General features: G+C 43.6%; 1 protein-coding gene across 1 annotated transcript in view; it reads left to right on the forward strand.

Annotated features, from left to right (window-relative positions):
- LOC115115930 (contactin-5) overlaps positions 1-17,245 on the forward strand; it is a gene marked incomplete at its 5' end in the record, with an annotated part of 417,179 nt that extends 399,934 nt beyond the window's left edge. Inside the window, 2 exons of the mRNA XM_065000650.1 lie at positions 2,701-2,869; positions 16,125-17,245. Coding sequence (XP_064856722.1) covers positions 2,701-2,869; positions 16,125-16,237 — 282 coding nt within the window. The remainder of the gene's footprint in view (positions 1-2,700; positions 2,870-16,124) is intronic.
- Positions 17,246-20,470: the final 3,225 nt, after the last annotated feature.

Raw genomic sequence — 20,470 nt, forward strand, 5'->3', positions numbered from 1 at the left:
GCTTCAACAAATGCCTTACTATTAGCCCTAGCTTCAACCAATGCAATCCTATTGGCCCTAGCTTCAACCAATGCTCTAGCTTCAACCAATGTCCTACTTTTCGCCCTAGCTTCAACCAATGCTATTTTATTAGCCCTACTTTCAACCAATGCCATACTATTGGCCCTAGCTTCAACCAATGCAATTATATTGGCCCTAGCTTCAACCAATGCTCTAGCTTCAACCAATGTCCTACTTTTCGCCCTAGCTTCAACCAATGCTATTTTATTAGCCCTACTTTCATCCAATGCAATTCTATTGGCCATAGCTTCAACCAATGCCCTAGCTTCAACAAATGCCTTACTATTAGCCCTAGCTTCAACCAATGCAATCCTATTGGCCCTAGCTTCAACCAATGCTCTAGCTTCAACCAATGTCCTACTTTTCGCCCTAGCTTCAACCAATGCTATTTTATTAGCCCTACTTTCAACCAATGCCATACTATTGGCCCTAGCTTCAACCAATGCAATTATATTGGCCCTAGCTTCAACCAATGCTCTAGCTTCAACCAATGTCCTACTTTTCGCCCTAGCTTCAACCAATGCTATTTTATTAGCCCTACTTTCATCCAATGCAATTCTATTGGCCATAGCTTCAACCAATGCCCTAGCTTCAACAAATGCCTTACTATTAGCCCTAAATTCAACCAATGCAATCCTATTGGCACTATCTTCAACCAATGCTCTAGCTTCAACCAATGCCCTTCTATTGGCCATAGCTTCAACCAATGCTCTAGCTTCAACCAGTGTCCTACTTTTCGCCCTAGCTTCAACCAATGCTATTTTATTAGCCCTACTTTCAACCAATGCCATACTATTGGCCCTAGCTTCAACCAATGCCATACTGTTGTGGGCGCTATCGCCTCCACCATAATATAGCCACCTAATCAACCCCAGCTTACTCATCCAACCCCTCTCATCTTCCCTGCTACTTTTCCTTTGATTGTTGCTGTAAATGAGAATGTGTTGTCAACTTCTCAGTCATCTTACCTGGTACAATACACCTTATACATAAACTATCCAGAGACAGACCATCTGCCTTTAGCCAACACCATTACCACTCTGGAGCCAGTAACCACAGGCCCAGCATACGTTTATGTATTATTAGTTCTGCAGAGTGACCCACTGAATTAACATAGCTAACATGTATACAACAATAGGAAGGCTATTGCAACTGAAACATTGTGTATGTGGCTGCAGGAATAAGACAGTGTCTGTAGAAACATAGGGGTTTTCTTTTTCTGTTATCTTGTGTAATGTATTCTCCTCGTCGTGGAACCAAGGTTATATTCACAACTGGAGATGTTGTGCTCAACTCTTATAAAGATAGGAGTCGTCAAACTCGGAAGAAATAGACGTTCTTTACTCACAAATAAAGTCATTAATTTAGATATATGATATCAGCAGTCTCAACCATATTGTTGTTTGTGTCCAACTGGAGGTGTTATTGGGTCAGGAGGGGTTATTGGGTCAGGAGGGGTTATTGGGTCAGGAGGGGTTATTGGGTCAGGAGGGGTTATTGGGTCAGGAGGGGTTATTGGGTCAGGAAGGGTTATTGGGTCAGGAGGGGTTATTGGGGTCAGGAGGGGTTATTGGGTCAGGAGGGGTTATTGGGTCAGGAGGGGTTATTGGGTCAGGAGGGGTTATTGGGTCAGGAGGTGTTATTGGGTCAGGAGGGGTTATTGGGTCAGGAGGGGTTATTGGGTCAGGAGGGTTATTGGGTCAGGAGGGGTTATTGGGTCAGGAGGGGTTATTGGGTCAGGAGGGGTTATTGGGTCAGGAGGGGTTATTGGGTCAGGAGGAGTTATTGGGTCAGGGTTATTGGGTCAGGAGGGGTTATTGGGTCAGGAGGGGTTATTGGGTCAGGAGGGGTTAATGGGTCAGGAGGGGTTAATGGGTCAGGAGGGGTTATTGGGTCAGGAGGGGTTATTGGGTCAGGAGGGGTTATTGGGTCAGGAAGGGTGTGTCCTGCTGGAGGGGTTATTGGGTCAGGAGGGGTTATTGGGTCAGGAGGGGTTATTGGGTCAGGAGGGGTTAATGGGTCAGGAGGGGTTATTGGGTCAGGAGGGGTTATTGGGTCAGGAGGGGTTATTGGGTCAGGAGGGGTGTGTCCTGCTGGAGGGGTTATTGGGTCAGGAGGGGTTATTGGGTCAGGAGGGGTTATTGGGTCAGGAGGGGTTAATGGGTCAGGAGGGGTTATTGGGTCAGGAGGGGTGTGTCCTGCTGGAGGGGTTATTGGGTCAGGAGGGGTTATTGGGTCAGGAGGGGTTATTGGGTCAGGAGGGGTTAATGGGTCAGGAGGGGTTATTGGGTCAGGAGGGGTTATTGGGTCAGGAGGGGTTATTGGGTCAGGAGGGGTTATTGGGTCAGGAGGGGTTATTGGGTCAGGAGGGGTTAATGGGTCAGGAGGGGTTATTGGGTCAGGAGGGGTGTGTCCTGCTGGAGGGGTTATTGGGTCAGGAGGGGTTATTGGGTCAGGAGGGGTTATTGGGTCAGGAGGGGTGTGTCCAACATTGATAATTATTTGATTAATTAATTACCTGATTGATGAATTGGTTAATTGATTGATTGTTTGTTTGCGTGTCCGACTACAGTTGTCGAGTGGTCTTGAGATGAGCTTGTCCACCGTTGATTCGTTTATTTATTTATTGTCCTGCTACAGGTGTTATTGAGCCAGGAGGGGCGTGTCCACCATCAGGTAATGAGGACCATCACCCCCTCGGCTGTCCTCTCTCTCCCTGAGGGGGGCACATACATCATTGAGGTGCGGGCGGTGAGTGAGGGGGGAGAGGGAGCAACCAGCTCCCAGGTCAGAGTACTCACCTCTTCAGGTAAGACAGACACTGAGCCCAAATCAAACTAATGTGCTTCTGTAATTACTAGCGTGTTTCAATTGGTCAAATACAGTCACAGCATGGCTGTTGGAGGCCTGGAACCTACTGTTACTTCCAGGTCACCTTATATGTACAGTATATACAGTGCATTCAGAAAGTATTCAGACCCATTTCAAATTTTCAGTATTTTGTTTTACTCATTAATCGACACACAATACCCCATAATGGGAAATTGTAGCAAATTTATTCAACAAAAAACTGGAACAAAAATACCTTATTTAGATATGTATTCAGACTTTTTGCAATGAATTTAGCTCAGGTGCATCCTATTTCCATTGATCATCCTTGAGATGTTTCTATAACTTAATTGTCCACCTGTGGTAAATTCAAATGATTGGACATGATTTGGAAAGGCACACACCTGTCTACTGTATATATGTTTCTCATTGTCTGAGAGTCCTTTAGGTGCCTTTTGGAAAACTCCAAGCGGGCTGTTATGTGGCTTTAATTGAGGAGTGGCTTCCATCTGGCCACTCTGCCATAAAGGCCTGCTTGGTGGAGTGTTGCAGAGATGGTTGTCCTTCTGGAAGGTTCTACCATATCCACAGAGGAACTCTGAAGCTCTCTCAGTGACAATTGGGTTCTTGGTCACCTCCTTGACCAAGGCCTTTTCTACCCCCATTGCTCAGTTTGGCCGGGCAGCCAGCTCTAGGAAGAGTATTGGTGGTTCCAAACTTCTTCCATTTCAGAATGATGGAGATCACTGTGTTCTTGGGGACCTTCAATGAGCCCTTCCCCAGATCTGTGCCTCAACACAATCCTGTCTCGGAGCTCTACGGACAATTCCTTCGACCTCATGGCTTGGTTTTTGCTCTGACATGCACTGTCAACTGTGGGACCTTATATAGACAGGTGTGTGCCTTTCCAAATAATGTACAATCAATTTAATTTACCACAGTTGGACTCCAATCAAGTTGTAGAAGCATCTCAAGGATGATCAAAGGAAACAGGATTGACTTGAGCTATATTTTGAGTCTCATTTTCATGTCTACTCCCTCTCCTCCTCTCTGCTCTCATTGTCGCTAGTTTACTTATTGTTACACACACCTTTCACCATCGTTACGTGCTCCTGCACCTCATGAGACTCACCTGGACTCCATCACTTCTATGATTACCTCTCCTATATCTGTCACTCCCTTTGGTTCCTTCCCCAGCCAGTATTAGTTGTGTTTCTCATGTCCAGACGCTTGTTTTGTATTGTTCCATGTTTTTTGTATTATTAAATCCACCCCTGTGTTTGATTCCTGACGCCCAGCGTCTGCGTTACAGAATACAGCCTCAAAAAATGGAAGCAACAGGGATTTAAAAAAAAACATATTTTTTGCTGGTGACGTCGGGTACAAGGGCCACTGTCAAAGCAACCGGGGATGCCTCAGCTGGCTCGTCAGGTTCTCAAGCCTTGGTTGGCTCATCAGGCTTCCATTGTCAATGCAACTGGGGATACCTCAGCCATCCCATCAGGCTTCCAAGCCTCAGCTGGCTCTTCAGGTCCCCGCGCTTCAGCTGGCTCTTCAGGTCCCCGCGCTTCAGCTGGCTCTTCAGGTTCCCGCGCCTCAGCTGGCTCTTCAGGTTCCCACGCCTCAGCTGGCTCTTCAGGTTCCCGTGCCTCATCAGAGGTGGTCATTGGGACCATTCCTCTGGTAGGCGTCCTGCGGCCTGAGCCACGCATCAGGGAGGGGGTACTGTCATGTCTATTCCCTCTCCTCCTCTCTGCTCTCATTGTCGCTAGTTTACTTATTGTTACACACACCTGACACCATCGTTACGCGCTCCTGCACCTCATGAGACTCACCTGGACTCCATCACTTCTATGATTACCTCTCCTATATCTGTCACTCCCTTTGGTTCCTTCCCCAGCCAGTATTAGTTGTGTTTCTCATGTCCAGACTCTTGTTTGTATTGTTCCATGTTTTTTGTATTATTAAATCCACCCCCTGTTCTTGATTCTTGACTCGCAGCGTCTACGTAACACTCATATCAATGGGTCTGAATTTTAAAATGAGCTATTTTATATATGTTTTCGCTTTGTCATTTCGGGGTATTGTGTGTTGATTGATGAGGAAAAACATTTATTAAATCAATTTTAGAATAAGGCTGTAACATAGCAAAATTTGGAAAATGTCAAGGGGTTTGAATATTTTCAGAATTAACTGTATGTATAAACTGCTTCCAGGCAGACTGGAACAAAAGACTGGAACACCCGACGAGGGATAATAAACAGACTGGAACACCAGGCTAGGATTCATAAACAGACTGGAACACCAGGCTAGGATTCATACAGAGACTGGAGCACCAGGCTAGGACTAATAAACAGACTGGAACACCAGGCTAGGATTAATAAACAGACTGGAACACCAGGCTAGGATTAATAAAACAGACTGGAACACCAGACTAGGATTAATAAACAGACTGGAACACCAGGCTAGGATTAATAAACAGACTGGAACACCAGGCTAGGACCAATAAACAGACTGGAACACCAGGCTAGGACCAATAAACAGACTGGAACACCAGGCTAGGACCAATAAACAGACTGGAACACCAGGCTAGGATTAATAAACAGACTGGAACACCAGGCTAGGATTAATAAACAGACTGGAACACCAGGCTAGGATTAATAAAACAGACTGGAACACCAGACTAGGACCAGTAAACAGACTGGAACACCAGGCTAGGATTCATAAAGAGACTGGAGCACCAGGCTAGGACTAATAAACAGACTGGAACACCAGGCTAGGATTAATAAACAGACTGGAACACCAGGCTAGGATTAATAAAACAGACTGGAACACCAGACTAGGATTAATAAACAGACTGGAACACCAGGCTAGGATTAATTAACAGACTGGAACACCAGGCTAGGATTAATAAACAGACTGGAACACCAGGCTAGGATTAATTAACAGACTGGAACACCAGGCTAGGATTAATAAACAGACTGGAACACCAGGCTAGGATTAATAAACAGACTGGAACACCAGACTAGAGCTTATGAATAAGACTGGAACACCAGGCTACGACTAATAAACAGATTGGAACACCAGGCTAGGATTAATAAACAGACTGGAACACCAGGCTAGGACTAATAAACAGACTGGAACACCAGACTAGGATTAATAAACAGACTGGAACACCAGGCTAGGACCAATAAACAGACTGGAACACCAGGCTAGGACCAATAAACAGACTGGAACACCAGGCTAGGATTAATAAACAGACTGGAACACCAGGCTAGGATTAATAAACAGACTGGAACACCAGGCTAGGGTTAATAAAACAGACTGGAACACCAGACTAGGATTAATAAACAGACTGGAACACCAGGCTAGGATTAATTAACAGACTGGAACACCAGGCTAGGATTAATAAACAGACTGGAACACCAGGCTAGGATTAATTAACAGACTGGAACACCAGGCTAGGATTAATAAACAGACTGGAACACCAGGCTAGGATTAATAAACAGACTGGAACACCAGACTAGACTGGAACACCAGGCTACGACTAATAAACAGATTGGAACACCAGGCTAGGATTAATAAACAGACTGGAACACCAGGCTAGGATTAATAAACAGACTGGAACACCAGACTAGGATTAATAAACAGACTGGAACACCAAGATAGGACTAATAAACAGACTGGAACACCAGGCTAGGATTAATAAACAGACTGGAACACCAGGCTAGGACTAATAAACAGACTGGAACACCAGACTAGGATTCATAAACAGACTGGAACACCAAGATAGTGCTAATAAACAGACTGGAACACCAGGATAGGATTAATAAACAGACTGGAACACCAGGCTAGGACCAATAAACAGACTGGAACACCAGGCTAGGACCAATAAACAGACTGGAACACCAGGCTAGAATTAATAAACAGACTGGAACACCAGGCTAGGATTAATAAACAGACTGGAACACCAGGCTAGGATTAATAAACAGACTGGAACACCAGGCTAGGACCAATAAACAGACTGGAACACCAGGCTACGACTAATAAACAGACTGGAACACCAGGCTAGGATTAATAAACAGACTGGAACACCAGGCTAGGATTAATAAACAGACTGGAACACCAGGCTAGGGTTAATAAACAGACTGGAACACCAGGCTAGGATTAATTAACAGACTGGAACACCAGGCTAGGATTAATAAACAGACTGGAACACCAGGCTAGAATTAATAAACAGACTGGAACACCAGGCTAGGATTAATAAACAGACTGGAACACCAGGCTAGGGTTAATAAACAGACTGGAACACCAGGCTAGGATTAATTAACAGACTGGAACACCAGGCTAGGACTAATAAACAGACTGGAACACCAGGCTAGGATTAATAAAACAGACTGGAACACCAGGCTTGGACTAATAAATAGACTGGAACACCAGGCTAGGATTAATTAACAGACTGGAACACCAGTCTAGGACTAATCAACAGACTGGAACACCAGGCTAGGATTAATAAACAGACTGGAACACCAGGCTAGGATTAATAAACAGACTGGAACACCAGGCTAGGATTAATAAACAGACTGGAACACCAGGCTAGGATTAATAAACAGACTGGAACACCAGGCTAGGATTAATAAACAGACTGGAACACCAGAATAGGATTAATAAACCGACTGGAACAGCAGACTAGGATTAATAAACAGACTGGAACACCAGGCTAGGATTAATAAACAGACTGAAACACCAGGCTAGGACTAATAAACAGACTGGAACACCAGGCTAGGACTAATAAACAGACTGGAACACCAGGCTAGGATGAATAAACAGACTGGAACACCAGGCTAGGACCAATAAACAGACTGGAACACCAGGCTAGGATTAATAAACAGACTGGAACACCAGGCTAGGATTAATAAATAGACTGGAACACCAGGCTAGGATTAATAAACAGACTGGAACACCAGGCTAGGACTAATAAACAGACTGGAACACCAGGCTAGGACTAATAAACAGACTGGAACACCAGGCTAGGATTAATAAACAGACTGGAACACCAGGCTAGGGTTAATAAAACAGACTGGAACACCAGACTAGGATTAATAAACAGACTGGAACACCAGGCTAGGATTAATTAACAGACTGGAACACCAGGCTAGGATTAATAAACAGACTGGAACACCAGGCTAGGATTAATTAACAGACTGGAACACCAGGCTAGGATTAATAAACAGACTGGAACACCAGGCTAGGATTAATAAACAGACTGGAACACCAGACTAGACTGGAACACCAGGCTACGACTAATAAACAGATTGGAACACCAGGCTAGGATTAATAAACAGACTGGAACACCAGGCTAGGATTAATAAACAGACTGGAACACCAGACTAGGATTAATAAACAGACTGGAACACCAAGATAGGACTAATAAACAGACTGGAACACCAGGCTAGGATTAATAAACAGACTGGAACACCAGGCTAGGACTAATAAACAGACTGGAACACCAGACTAGGATTCATAAACAGACTGGAACACCAAGATAGTGCTAATAAACAGACTGGAACACCAGGATAGGATTAATAAACAGACTGGAACACCAGGCTAGGACCAATAAACAGACTGGAACACCAGGCTAGGACCAATAAACAGACTGGAACACCAGGCTAGAATTAATAAACAGACTGGAACACCAGGCTAGGATTAATAAACAGACTGGAACACCAGGCTAGGATTAATAAACAGACTGGAACACCAGGCTAGGACCAATAAACAGACTGGAACACCAGGCTAGACTAATAAACAGACTGGAACACCAGGCTAGGATTAATAAACAGACTGGAACACCAGGCTAGGATTAATAAACAGACTGGAACACCAGGCTAGGGTTAATAAACAGACTGGAACACCAGGCTAGGATTAATTAACAGACTGGAACACCAGGCTAGGATTAATAAACAGACTGGAACACCAGGCTAGAATTAATAAACAGACTGGAACACCAGGCTAGGATTAATAAACAGACTGGAACACCAGGCTAGGGTTAATAAACAGACTGGAACACCAGGCTAGGATTAATTAACAGACTGGAACACCAGGCTAGACTGGAACACCAGGCTAGGATTAATAAACAGACTGGAACACCAGGCTTGGACTAATAAATAGACTGGAACACCAGGCTAGGATTAATTAACAGACTGGAACACCAGGCTAGGACTAATAAACAGACTGGAACACCAGGCTAGGATTAATAAACAGACTGGAACACCAGGCTAGGATTAATAAACAGACTGGAACACCAGGCTAGGATTAATAAACAGACTGGAACACCAGGCTAGGCTAGGATTAATAAACAGACTGGAACACCAGGCTAGGATTAATAAACAGACTGGAACACCAGAATAGGATTAATAAACCGACTGGAACAGCAGACTAGGATTAATAAACAGACTGGAACACCAGGCTAGGATTAATTAACAGACTGGAACACCAGGCTAGGACTAATAAACAGACTGGAACACCAGGCTAGGACTAATAAACAGACTGGAACACCAGGCTAGGATGAATAAACAGACTGGAACACCAGGCTAGGACCAATAAACAGACTGGAACACCAGGCTAGGATTAATAAACAGACTGGAACACCAGGCTAGGATTAATAAATAGACTGGAACACCAGGCTAGGATTAATAAACAGACTGGAACACCAGGCTAGGACTAATAAACAGACTGGAACACCAGGCTAGGACTAATAAACAGACTGGAACACCAGGCTAGGATTAATAAACAGACTGGAACACCAGGCTAGGACCAATAAACAGACTGGAACACCAGGCTAGGACTAATAAACAGACTGGAACACCAGGCTAGGATGAATAAACAGACTGGAACACCAGGCTAGGATTCATAAACAGACTGGAACACCAGGCTAGGATTCATAAACAGACTGGAACACCAGACTAGGATTCATAAACAGACTGGAACACCAGGCTAGGACTAATAAACAGACTGGAACACCAGGCTAGGATTCATAAACATACTGGAACACCAGGCTAGGATGAATAAACAGACTGGAACACCAGGCTAGGATTAACAAACAGACTGGAACACCAGGCTAGGATTCATAAACAGACTGGTACACCAGGCTAGCATTAATAAACAGACTGGAACACCAGGCTAGAATTAATAAACAGACTGGAACACCAGGCTATGATTTTTCCTCTACCCCTGTTTCTCCTCCTCCCCTGTTTCTCCTCCCCTGTTTCTATTCCTCCCCTGTTTCTCCTCCTCCCATGTTTCTCCTCCCCTGTTTCTCCTCCTCCCCTGTTCCTCCACCCCTGTTCCTCCTCCCCTGTTTCTCCTCCTCCCCTGTTTCTCCTCCTCCCCTATTTCTCCTCCCCTGTTTCTCCTCCTCCCCTGTTTCTCCTCCCCTGTTTCTACTCCTTCCCTGTTTCTCCTCCTCCCCTGTTCCTCCTCCCCTGTTTATCCTCCTCCCTGTTTCTCCTCCCCTGTTTCTACTCTCCCCTATTTCTCCTCCCTGTTTCTCCTCCTCCCTGTTTCTCCTCCCCTCTCCTCCCCTGTTTCTCCTTCCCCTGTTTATCCTCCTCCCCTGTTTCTCCTCCCCTGTTTCTACTCCTCCCCTATTTCTCCTCCTCCCCTGTTTCTCCTCCCCTGTTTCTCCTCCCTGTTTCTCCTCCTCCCCTGTTTCTCCTCCTCCCCTGTTTGTCCTCCCCTGTTTCTCCTCCCCTGTTTTTCCCCTCCCCTGTTTCTCCTCCTCCCCTGTTTCTCCTCCTCCCTGTTTCCGCTCCTCCCCTGTTTCTCCTCCTCCCTATTTCTCCTCCCCTCCCCTCCCGTTTCTCCTCCTCCCCTGTTTCCGCTCCTCCCCTGTTGCTCCTCCCCTGTTTCTCCTCCTCCCCTGTTTCCGCTCCTCCCCTGTTTCTCCTCCTCCTGTTTCTCCTCCTACCCTGTTTCTCCTCCTCCCCTGTTTCTCCTCCTCCCCTGTTTCTCCTCCCCTGTTCCTCCTCCCCTGTTTCTACTCCTCCCCTGTTTCTCCTCCTCCCCTGTTTCTCCTCCCCTGTTTCTCCTCCTCCCCTATTTTCTCCTCCCCTGTTTCTCCTTCTCCCCTGTTTCTCCTCCCCTCTACTCCTTCCCTGTTTCTACCCTCCCTGTTTCTCCTCCTCCCTGTTTCTCCTCCCCTGTTTCTCCTCCCCTTTTCTCCTCCCCTGTTCTCCTCCTCCCCTGTTTCTCCTCCCCTGTTTCTACTCCTTCCCTGTTTCTACTCCTCCCCTGTTTCTCCTCCTCCCTGTTCCTCCTCCCCTGTTTATCCTCCCCTGTTTCTACTCCTCCCCTGTTTCTCCTCCTCCCCTGTTTCTCCTCCCCTGTTTCTCCTCCCCTGTTTCTCCTCCCCCCTGTTTCTCCTCCTCCCCTGTTTCTCCTCCTCCCCTGTTTCTTTCTACCCATTTTCTGTGAAAGTTTATTACATCACCACAACCACAGCTGTTGCCTCAGCCAAGTTTCCCTTTGCTAATACACTTTTAATTAACCACCTGCACACACACACACACACACACACACACACACACACACACACACACACACACACACACACACACACACACACACACACACACACACACACACACACACACACACACCATTGCGCGCGCACCCACACACACACATTATGTTATTCTATCGTCGTGGGGATCTAAAATATATTTATATTAAATATCCTATTTTACCTAACCTTCAACCCTAACCCAAACCTAACTCCTAACCCTAATCACTAACCCCTTACCCTAACCCTAATCACTAACCCCTTACCCTAACCACTAATCAATAACCCCTTACCCTAACCACTAACCCCTTACCCTAACCCAAACCTAACTCCTAACCCTAATCACTAACCCCTTACCCTAACCCTAAACACTAACCCCTTACCCTAACCCCTAACCCTAAACCTAACCCTAACCACTAACCCTAACCTAACTCCTAACCCTAATCACTAACCCCTTACCCTAACCCTAATCACAAACCCCTTACCCTAACCACTAACCCCTAACCCTAACCCTAACCCAAACCTAATTCCTAACCCTAATCACTAACCCCTTACCCTAACCCTAATCACTAACCCCTTACCTAACCACTAACCCTAACCCTAATCACTAACCCCTTACCCTAACCCTAACCCTAATCACTAACCCCTTACCCTAACCACTAACCCCTTACCCTAACCCTAATCACTAACCCCTTACCCTAACCACTAATCAATAACCCCTTACCCTAACCACTAACCCCTTACCCTAACCCAAACCTAAATCCTAACCCTAATCACTAACCCCTTACCCTAACCCTAAACACTAACCCCTTACCCTAACCCCTAACCCTAACCCTAACCAACCACTAACCCTAACCCAAACCTAACTCCTAACCCTAATCACTAACCCCTTACCCTAACCCTAATCACTAACCCCTTTTACCCTAACCACTAACCCCTAACCCTAACCCTAACCCAAACCGAATTCCTAACCCTAATCACTAACCCCTTACCCTAATCACTAACCCCTTACCCTAACCACTAACCCCTTACCCTAACCCTAACCCAAACCTAACTCCTAACCCTAATCACTAACCCCTTACCCTAACCCTAACCCTAATCACTAACCCTTACCCTAACCACAAACCCCTAACTCCTAACCCTAATCAAACCTAACTCCTAACCCTAATCACTAACCCTTACCCTAACCCTAATCACTAACCCCTTACCCTAACCACTAACCCTTACCCTAACCCAAACCTAACTCCTAACCCTAATCACTAACCCTTACCCTAACCCTAAACACTAACCCCTTACCCTAACCCTAACCCTAACCACTAACCCTAACCTAAACTCCTAACCCTAATCACTAACCCCTTAACCCTAACCCTAATCACTAACCCCTTACCCCAACCACTAAACCTAACCCTAACCCTAAACCAAACCTAACTCCTAACCCTAACCACTAACCCCTTACCCTAACCCTAACCCAAACCTAACTCCTAACCCTAATCACTAACCCCTTAACCTAACCCTAATCACTAACCCCTTACCCTAACCCTAATTCTAAACCTTACGCTGAACCTAACTCCTAACCCTAATCACTAACCCCTTACCCTAACCCTAACCCTAATCACTAACCCCTTACCCTAACCACTAACCCCTTACCCTAACCCTAACCCAAACCTAACCCTAATCACTAACCCCTTACCCTAACTCTAATCACTAACCCCTTACCCTAACCACTAACCCCTTACCCTAACCCTAAACCAAACCTAACCACTAACCCTAACCACTAACCCCTTACCCTTACCCTTACCCTAACCCTAACCCAAACCGAACTCCTAACCCTAATCACTAACCCCTTACTCTAACCCTAATCACTAACCCCTTACCCTAACCACTAACCCCTTACCCTAACCCTAACCCTAACCCAAACCTAACTCCTAACCCTAATCACTAACCCCTTTTAACCTAACCCAAACCTAACTCCTAACCCTAATCACTAACCCCTTACCCTAACCCTAACCCAAACCTAACTCCTAACCCTAATCACTTACCCCTTAACCTAACCCTAATCACTAACCCCTTACCCTAACCCTAATTCTAAACCTTACGCTGAACCTAACTCCTAACCCTAATCACTAACTCCTAACCCTAATCACTAACCCCTTACCCTAACCTAATCACTAACCCCTTACCCTAACCACTAACCCCTTACCCTAACCCTAACCCAAACCTAACTCCTAACTCTAATCACTAACCGCTTACCCTAACCCTAATTCTAAACCTTACGCTGAACCTAACCCCTAAACTTAAAATAGCCTTTGTCCTCTTGGGGAATTAGGAAATGTCCCCACGAGGGAGAATTTTCCTTGCACAGCCAAGTTAGTCTCAAACAAGACAAATGTTAAGTTTACCATAATTTGTAGAAACACAAGTAACAAGTCCAAACACATAAACGTGCATTTTATTCTTTCTCTGCCAGACGAAAGATTAATTTCTGCAATTTCAAAGCCCCTGAGAGTTAATGTCAACAATTAGCATACTTCAAACTACTGTGGGTGCTTGCAAATTATTTTAGATTAAATTGTGTCTGTGAGAAAAAAACAGTCCTGACAAAAAATGATTTTCTGTTTATCGTAAATGTTTGGATTTATTATAGCACAGGCCTGCCTGCCATACCTTGTTATTACCTTCATCTGCTGTCTACTTAGTCTTGCTGTTTAACTAGCCAGTTGTCTAATTAGTCTGTTGCACTGTCTAATTAGCCTGCTGTCTAATTAGTACGTTGTCTATTTGGTCTGTTGCCTAATTCGTCTGTTGTCTAATTAGTCTGTTGTCTAATTAGTCTGTTGTCTAATTAGTCTGTTGCCTAATTCATCTGTTGTCTAGTTAGTCTGTTGTCTAATTAGTCTGTTGTCTAATTCGTCTGTTGTCTAAATAGTCTGTTGTCTAATTAGTCTGTTGTCTAATTAGTCTGTTGTCTAATTTGTCTGTTGTCTAATTAGTCTGTTGTCTAATTAGTCAGCTGTCTAATTAGTCTGTTGTCTAATTAGTCTGTTGTCTAAATAGTCTGTTGTCTAATTAGTCTGTTCTGTTGTCTAATTAGTCTGTTGTCTAAATAGTCTGTTGTCTAATTATCAGTCTGTCTAATTAGTCTGTTGTCTAATTCGTCTGTTGTCTAAATAGTCTGTTGTCTAATTAGTCTGTTGTCTAATTAGTCTGTTGTCTAATTCGTCTGTTGTCTAAATAGTCTGTTGTCTAATTAGTCTGTTGTCTAATTAGTCTGTTGTCTAATTAGTCTGTTGTCTAATTAGTCTGTTGTCTAATTAGTCTGTTGTCTAAATAGTCTGTTGTCTAATTAGTCTGTTGTCTAATTAGTCTGTTGTCTAATTTGTCTGTTGTCTAATTAGTCTGTTGTCTAATTAGTCAGCTGTCTAATTAGTCTGTTGTCTAATTAGTCTGTTGTCTAAATAGTCTGTTGTCTAATTAGTCTGTTGTCTAATTAGTCTGTTGTCTAATTCGTCTGTTGTCTAAATAGTCTGTTGTCTAATTAGTCAGCTGTCTAATTAGTCTGTTGTCTAATTAGTCTGTTGTCTAAATAGTCTGTTGTCTAATTAGTCTGTTGTCTAATTAGTCTGTTGTCTAATTCGTCTGTTGTCTAAATAGTCTGTTGTCTAATTAGTCTGTTGTCTAATTAGTCTGTTGTCTAATTCGTCTGTTGTCTAATTAGTCTGTTGTCTAATTAGTCAGCTGTCTAATTAGTCTGTTGTCTAATTCGTCTGTTGTCTAAATAGTCTGTTGTCTAATTAGTCTGTTGTCTAATTAGTCTGTTGTCTAATTCATCTGCTGTCTAATTAATCTGCTGTCTAATTAGTCTGTTGTCTAATTCATCTGCTGTCTAATTAGTCTGTTGTCTAATTTATCTGCTGTCTAATTATTCTGTTGTCTAATTAATCTGCTGTCTAGTCTGTTGTCTAATTAGTCTGCTGTCTAATTAATCTGCTGTCTAGACTGTTTTCTAATTAGTCTGCTGTCTAATTAATCTGCTGTCTAGTCTGTTGTCTAATTAATCTGCTGTCTAGTCTGTTTTCTAATTAGTCTGCTGTCTAATTAATCTGCTGTCTAGTCTGTTTTCTAATTAGTCTGCTGTCTAATTAATCTGCTGTCTAGTCTGTTTTCTAATTAGTCTACTGTCTAATTAATCTGCTGTCTAGTCTGTTTTCTAATTAGTCAAACTGAATATACTGCAGCTTTGTAATGCTGTTAGTCCAAGCTTGAAATTGTAGGTCTAATTGTTACATTTTATAAAATCATGAAACTTGGTACACATTTCACTTCACTGATGGCATTATAGTGAATCGGAGCAATCTTCAATTTGGATCAGGGTTGGAGTCAAGTCCATTTAAATTCCAGTCAGTTCGGAAAGTACACTGACATTCCAATTCCAAATCTCTTCAATGCTTTTTAACATTTTTGGAATTGGAATTTTGGTTATTTTCTGAACTGACTGTGTCTATCCCCATCCCCATCTCCCTGTCTTCCCCATCCCTCTATCCCTGTGTCTATCCCCATCCCCATCTCCCTGTCTACCCCATTTCCCCCCATCCCTCCACCCCTGTCTCCCCACTCCTTCATTCTCCCCGTCCCCCTCGTCTTCCCCTCCCTCCACCCCTCCATCCCTCTAACCCAGGTGTCCGAGCGAAGAGTGGCCAGGGTTCGGTTCACAGCCTGCTACCGTGGAGCCTGCCATGGACTACTGCTCTGCTCCTCTCCGTTCCTCTGGTGCCTTCAGCTTCCTGGTGAGGCCTACACAGAGAGACCTCCTCCCTCGCTCCTCCATCCCGCCAGCCTTCTTTACATGGAGGGACCTCTTTCATCCCTCCCTTCCTCAGACGGTCTGTTTTCTCTGACCTTATCCATAAGCCAACCAGGCCTGGGGCCTGCCGAGGACATCCATTTTTGACACCAACAAACCAATGGATGGTCAAAAAATAACATTCATTTATTTTATTTAAGTATACATTTTTCAGGAGCTGAACAAAACATTATTTGTGAAAACATGTTTTTTTTTGCACTTTTTTCCCAACATCACTTGTGTTGTAACTGTACATTGTTGTGGAAATACTTTTTCTTTAATAATTTAGGTGCGACCCAAATGGAACCCTATTCCCTATATAGTGCCCTATGGGCCTGGTCAAAAGTAGTGCACTATGTAGGGAATAGGGTGCCATTTGGGAAGCATTTAACTTTAACTTTATGGGCCGTTGTTTTCTTACCTGTCGACTGGCCTCTAACTGCTTCCAGGCGGCCAAAGCCATGAGGCTCTACAGAGTGTGAACAATTCCCTGAAAGCTGCTGCTGAGGCAGTTTGGCTGTCTGGCTGTCTGTAAGGCTGTAATACTGGGATCAGCCTGATTCAGCCTCTCTTCTCATTAGTTATCTGTATCCATGTAGTCCTTGGCAGCCTAACAAGCAGCAGCTCAGTAGAGATCAGTGTTTCCTTATTCATACAGAGTGAAGTGAAAGAATAAACATGTTTTATAGTACCCGAGAAATGGTACTACTTCCAGACTAGCTTTTTGTACATTGTGTTACCTTTAGAAACAAAACAAAAAAGTGAGTGGTGTGTGTTTCAGCTAGGTCACGGTTTCTGTTTTTCTGATAGCAAAGAGCAATGCTTTTCAGCACATGTGTTGGACTGCTGGATGTATCAGAGGTAAGGTGAGGCAGGTATACCTGTCCTCACCTGTAGTGCCCAAACACATCTTTAGACAAAGACTTGATAAGTCTGTGGAGACTCATTGGTGTCAGTACAAATAAATGTGATGTATATTTTTTAAATGGTTGTCTGTCTATTTTTTTATTACTTTTATTTAACTAGGCAAGTCAGTCAAAGAACAAATTCTTATTTTCAATTACGGCCTAGGAACAGTGGGTTAACTGCCTGTTCAGGAGCAGAACGACAGATTTGTACCTTGTCAGCTCAGGAGTTTGAACTTGCAACCTTCCGGTTACTAGTCCAACGCTCTAACCACTAGGCTACCCTGTCACTATCTGTCTTCACTATATACGTTTTTAACTGGTTGCCTGTCTTAGGGCGGTATACCAAATATTTTGCTTTACCAGTATTGATGCACGGACCGGTTTGGGTTTTTACTTCACCTTCTATAATGGTATTTGAATGTTTGGTTTGTTAAACGCAGTGTGTAACATCCATTTTTATAGTTGACATGCTACTTGAGTCATCCCTCTCCGCTCTCTCTCCATGCCACTTTCCAAACACAGCTAGCCTGGCCCCTTGTCAGGAGCACAATCTCTTGCTCTCCTAGCCCCGCCCCTTGTCAGGAGCACAACTGTTGTCGTTTGACCAAGAGTTCAGTATGCAACAATGTTGATGACAACGGTGTGTCCACTTTCCAAGAGACGCTGTTTCACTCGTCTCACGGCAGGTCTTTCCTTGTCCAAAAATGTTGTTTTAGTCGTCTAGGGTTGTTTTGCTGGTTGTTTTAGTCATTAACCATAGCTGCTCATTGTTGTTTTAGTCTCTTTTGCTGGTTATTTCCTGTCTACTATTTTGGTTGTTTTAGTCTGTCTACTTTGCTGGTCTGGTTGTTTTACTTTGTTGGTAGTTTTATTCTGTGTAATTTGCTGGTTGTTTTAGTCTGACTACTTTGCTGGTTGTTTTAGTCTGACTACTTTGCTGGTTGTTTTAGTCTGTCTACTTTGCTGGTTGTTTTGCTGGTTGTTTTAGTCTGTCTACTTTGCTGGTTGTTTTAGTCTGACTACTTTGCTGGTTGTTTTAGTCTGACTACTTTGCTGGTTGTTTTAGTCTGTCTACTTTGCTGGTTGTTTTGCTGGTTGTTTTAGTCTGTCTACTTTGCTGGTTGTTTTAGTCTGTCTGTCTACTTTGCTGGTTGTTTTAGTCTGACTACTTTGCTGGTTGTTTTAGTCTGTCTGTCTACTTTGCTGGTTGTTTTAGTCTGTCTACTTTGCTGGTTGTTTTAGTCTGACTACTTTGCTGGTTGTTTTAGTCTGTCTGTCTACTTTGCTGGTTGTTTTAGTCTGTCTGTCTACTTTGCTGGTTGTTTTAGTCTGTCTGTCTACTTTGCTGGTTGTTTTAGTCTGTCTACTTTGCTGGTTGTTTTGTTGGTAGTTTTATTCTGTGTAATTTGCTGGTTGTTTTAGTCTGACTACTTTGCTGGTTGTTTTAGTCTGACTACTTTGCTGGTTGTTTTAGTCTGTCTGTCTACTTTGCTGGTTGTTTTAGTCTGTCTACTTTGCTGGTTGTTTTAGTCTGTCTACTTTGCTGGTTGTTTTAGTCTGACTACTTTGCTGGTTGTTTTGCTGGTTGTTTTAGTCTGTCTGTCTACTTTGCTGGTTGTTTTAGTCTGACTACTTTGCTGGTTGTTTTAGTCTGTCTGTCTACTTTGCTGGTTGTTTTAGTCTGTCTACTTTGCTGGTTGTTTTAGTCTGTCTGTCTACTTTGCTGGTTGTTTTAGTCTGTCTACTTTGCTGGTTGTTTTAGTCTGACTACTTTGCTGGTTGTTTTAGTCTGTCTACTTTGCTGGTTGTTTTAGTCTGACTACTTTGCTGGTTGTTTTAGTCTGTCTACTTTGCTGGTTGTTTTAGTCTGACTACTTTGCTGGTTGTTTTAGTCTGTCTACTTTGCTGGTTGTTTTAGTCTGACTACTTTGCTGAGACCATATGGTTGTTTTAGTCTGTCTAGTAGACTAGTCAGGATCAAAGTAAAGATGAATCAAGCAAATTACAGAAAGATCCTTGATGAAAACCTGCACAGAGCGCTCAGGATTTCAGACTGGGATGAAGGTTCACCTTCCAACAGGACAACGACCCTAAGCACACAGCCAAGACAACTTTGGGACAAGTCTATGAATGTTCTTGAGTTGCCTAGCCAAAGCCCGGACTTGAACCCGATCCAACAGCTCTGGAGAGACCTGAAAATAGCTGTGCATCGACGCTCCCCTTCCAACCTAACAGAGCTTGAGAGAATCTGCAGAGAACAATGGGAGAAACTCCCCAAATACAGGTGTGCAAAGCTTGTAGCGTCATACCCAAGAAGACTTGAGGCTGTAATTGCTGCCAAAGGTGCTTCAACAAAGTACTGAGTAAAGAGTCTGAATTCTTATGTAAATGTGATATTTAAGTTTTGTATTTTTAATAAATTTGCTAACATTTTAAAAATATCTGTTTTTGCTTTGTCATTATGGTTTAGACCTGAACATTGAGGAGGAAAAAAATGATTTAATACATTTTAGAATAAGACTGTAACATAACAGAATGTGAAAAATGTCAAGGGGGCTGAATACTTTCCAAACACACTATCTGATATTGTATTCCCATTTGAACTTTGATATGCTTTTAAATGTTTGAATGCACAGTGATAAACATTTGGGTGACAACTTAACCAAAAATAAGACATGGTTTTTCTATTGGAGTTTTTCGTGCTTTTAGATGGTTGAAAGCATAGTGATACCACTGGAAGTTCAGCTAACTTTTGGCTGTCTTTTTGAGTGGGTGAATATACACTAAGTATACCAAACATTAGGAACATCTTCCTAATATTGAATTGCATACCCACCTTCTGCCCTCAGCACTGCTTCAATTAATCTGGGCTTGGACAGGGATGCTGGCACATGTGGACTCCAATGCTTCCCACAGTTGTGTCAAGTTGGCTGAATGTCCTTTGGGTGATGGACTATTCTTGATTCACACGGGAAACTGTTGACCGTGAATAACCCGGCAGCATTGCAGTTAATGACCCAAACCAGTGGATTCAACTGGTCAGTCTATCATGGAAGTAACAGGTGTTCTTAATGTTTTCTATACTCAGTGTAGGTTGTAATCTCATTGATCCCCATCTCAACCAAACATTACTTATTTCTATGTTATTTAAAGATGGTTAGTCTCGGTCAGGTCTTGTTTTTCCACATTTAGACAGGTCTTTTTCCCAACACATGGGTGCTGGGACTGAACCCTGAGGTACGCAAAAGGTAAAACACATGGGTGCTGGGACTG

The sequence above is a fragment of the Oncorhynchus nerka genome, linkage group LG14 (genome assembly GCF_034236695.1).
Source record: "Oncorhynchus nerka isolate Pitt River linkage group LG14, Oner_Uvic_2.0, whole genome shotgun sequence".
In the NCBI taxonomy this organism is placed as follows: domain Eukaryota; kingdom Metazoa; phylum Chordata; class Actinopteri; order Salmoniformes; family Salmonidae; genus Oncorhynchus; species Oncorhynchus nerka.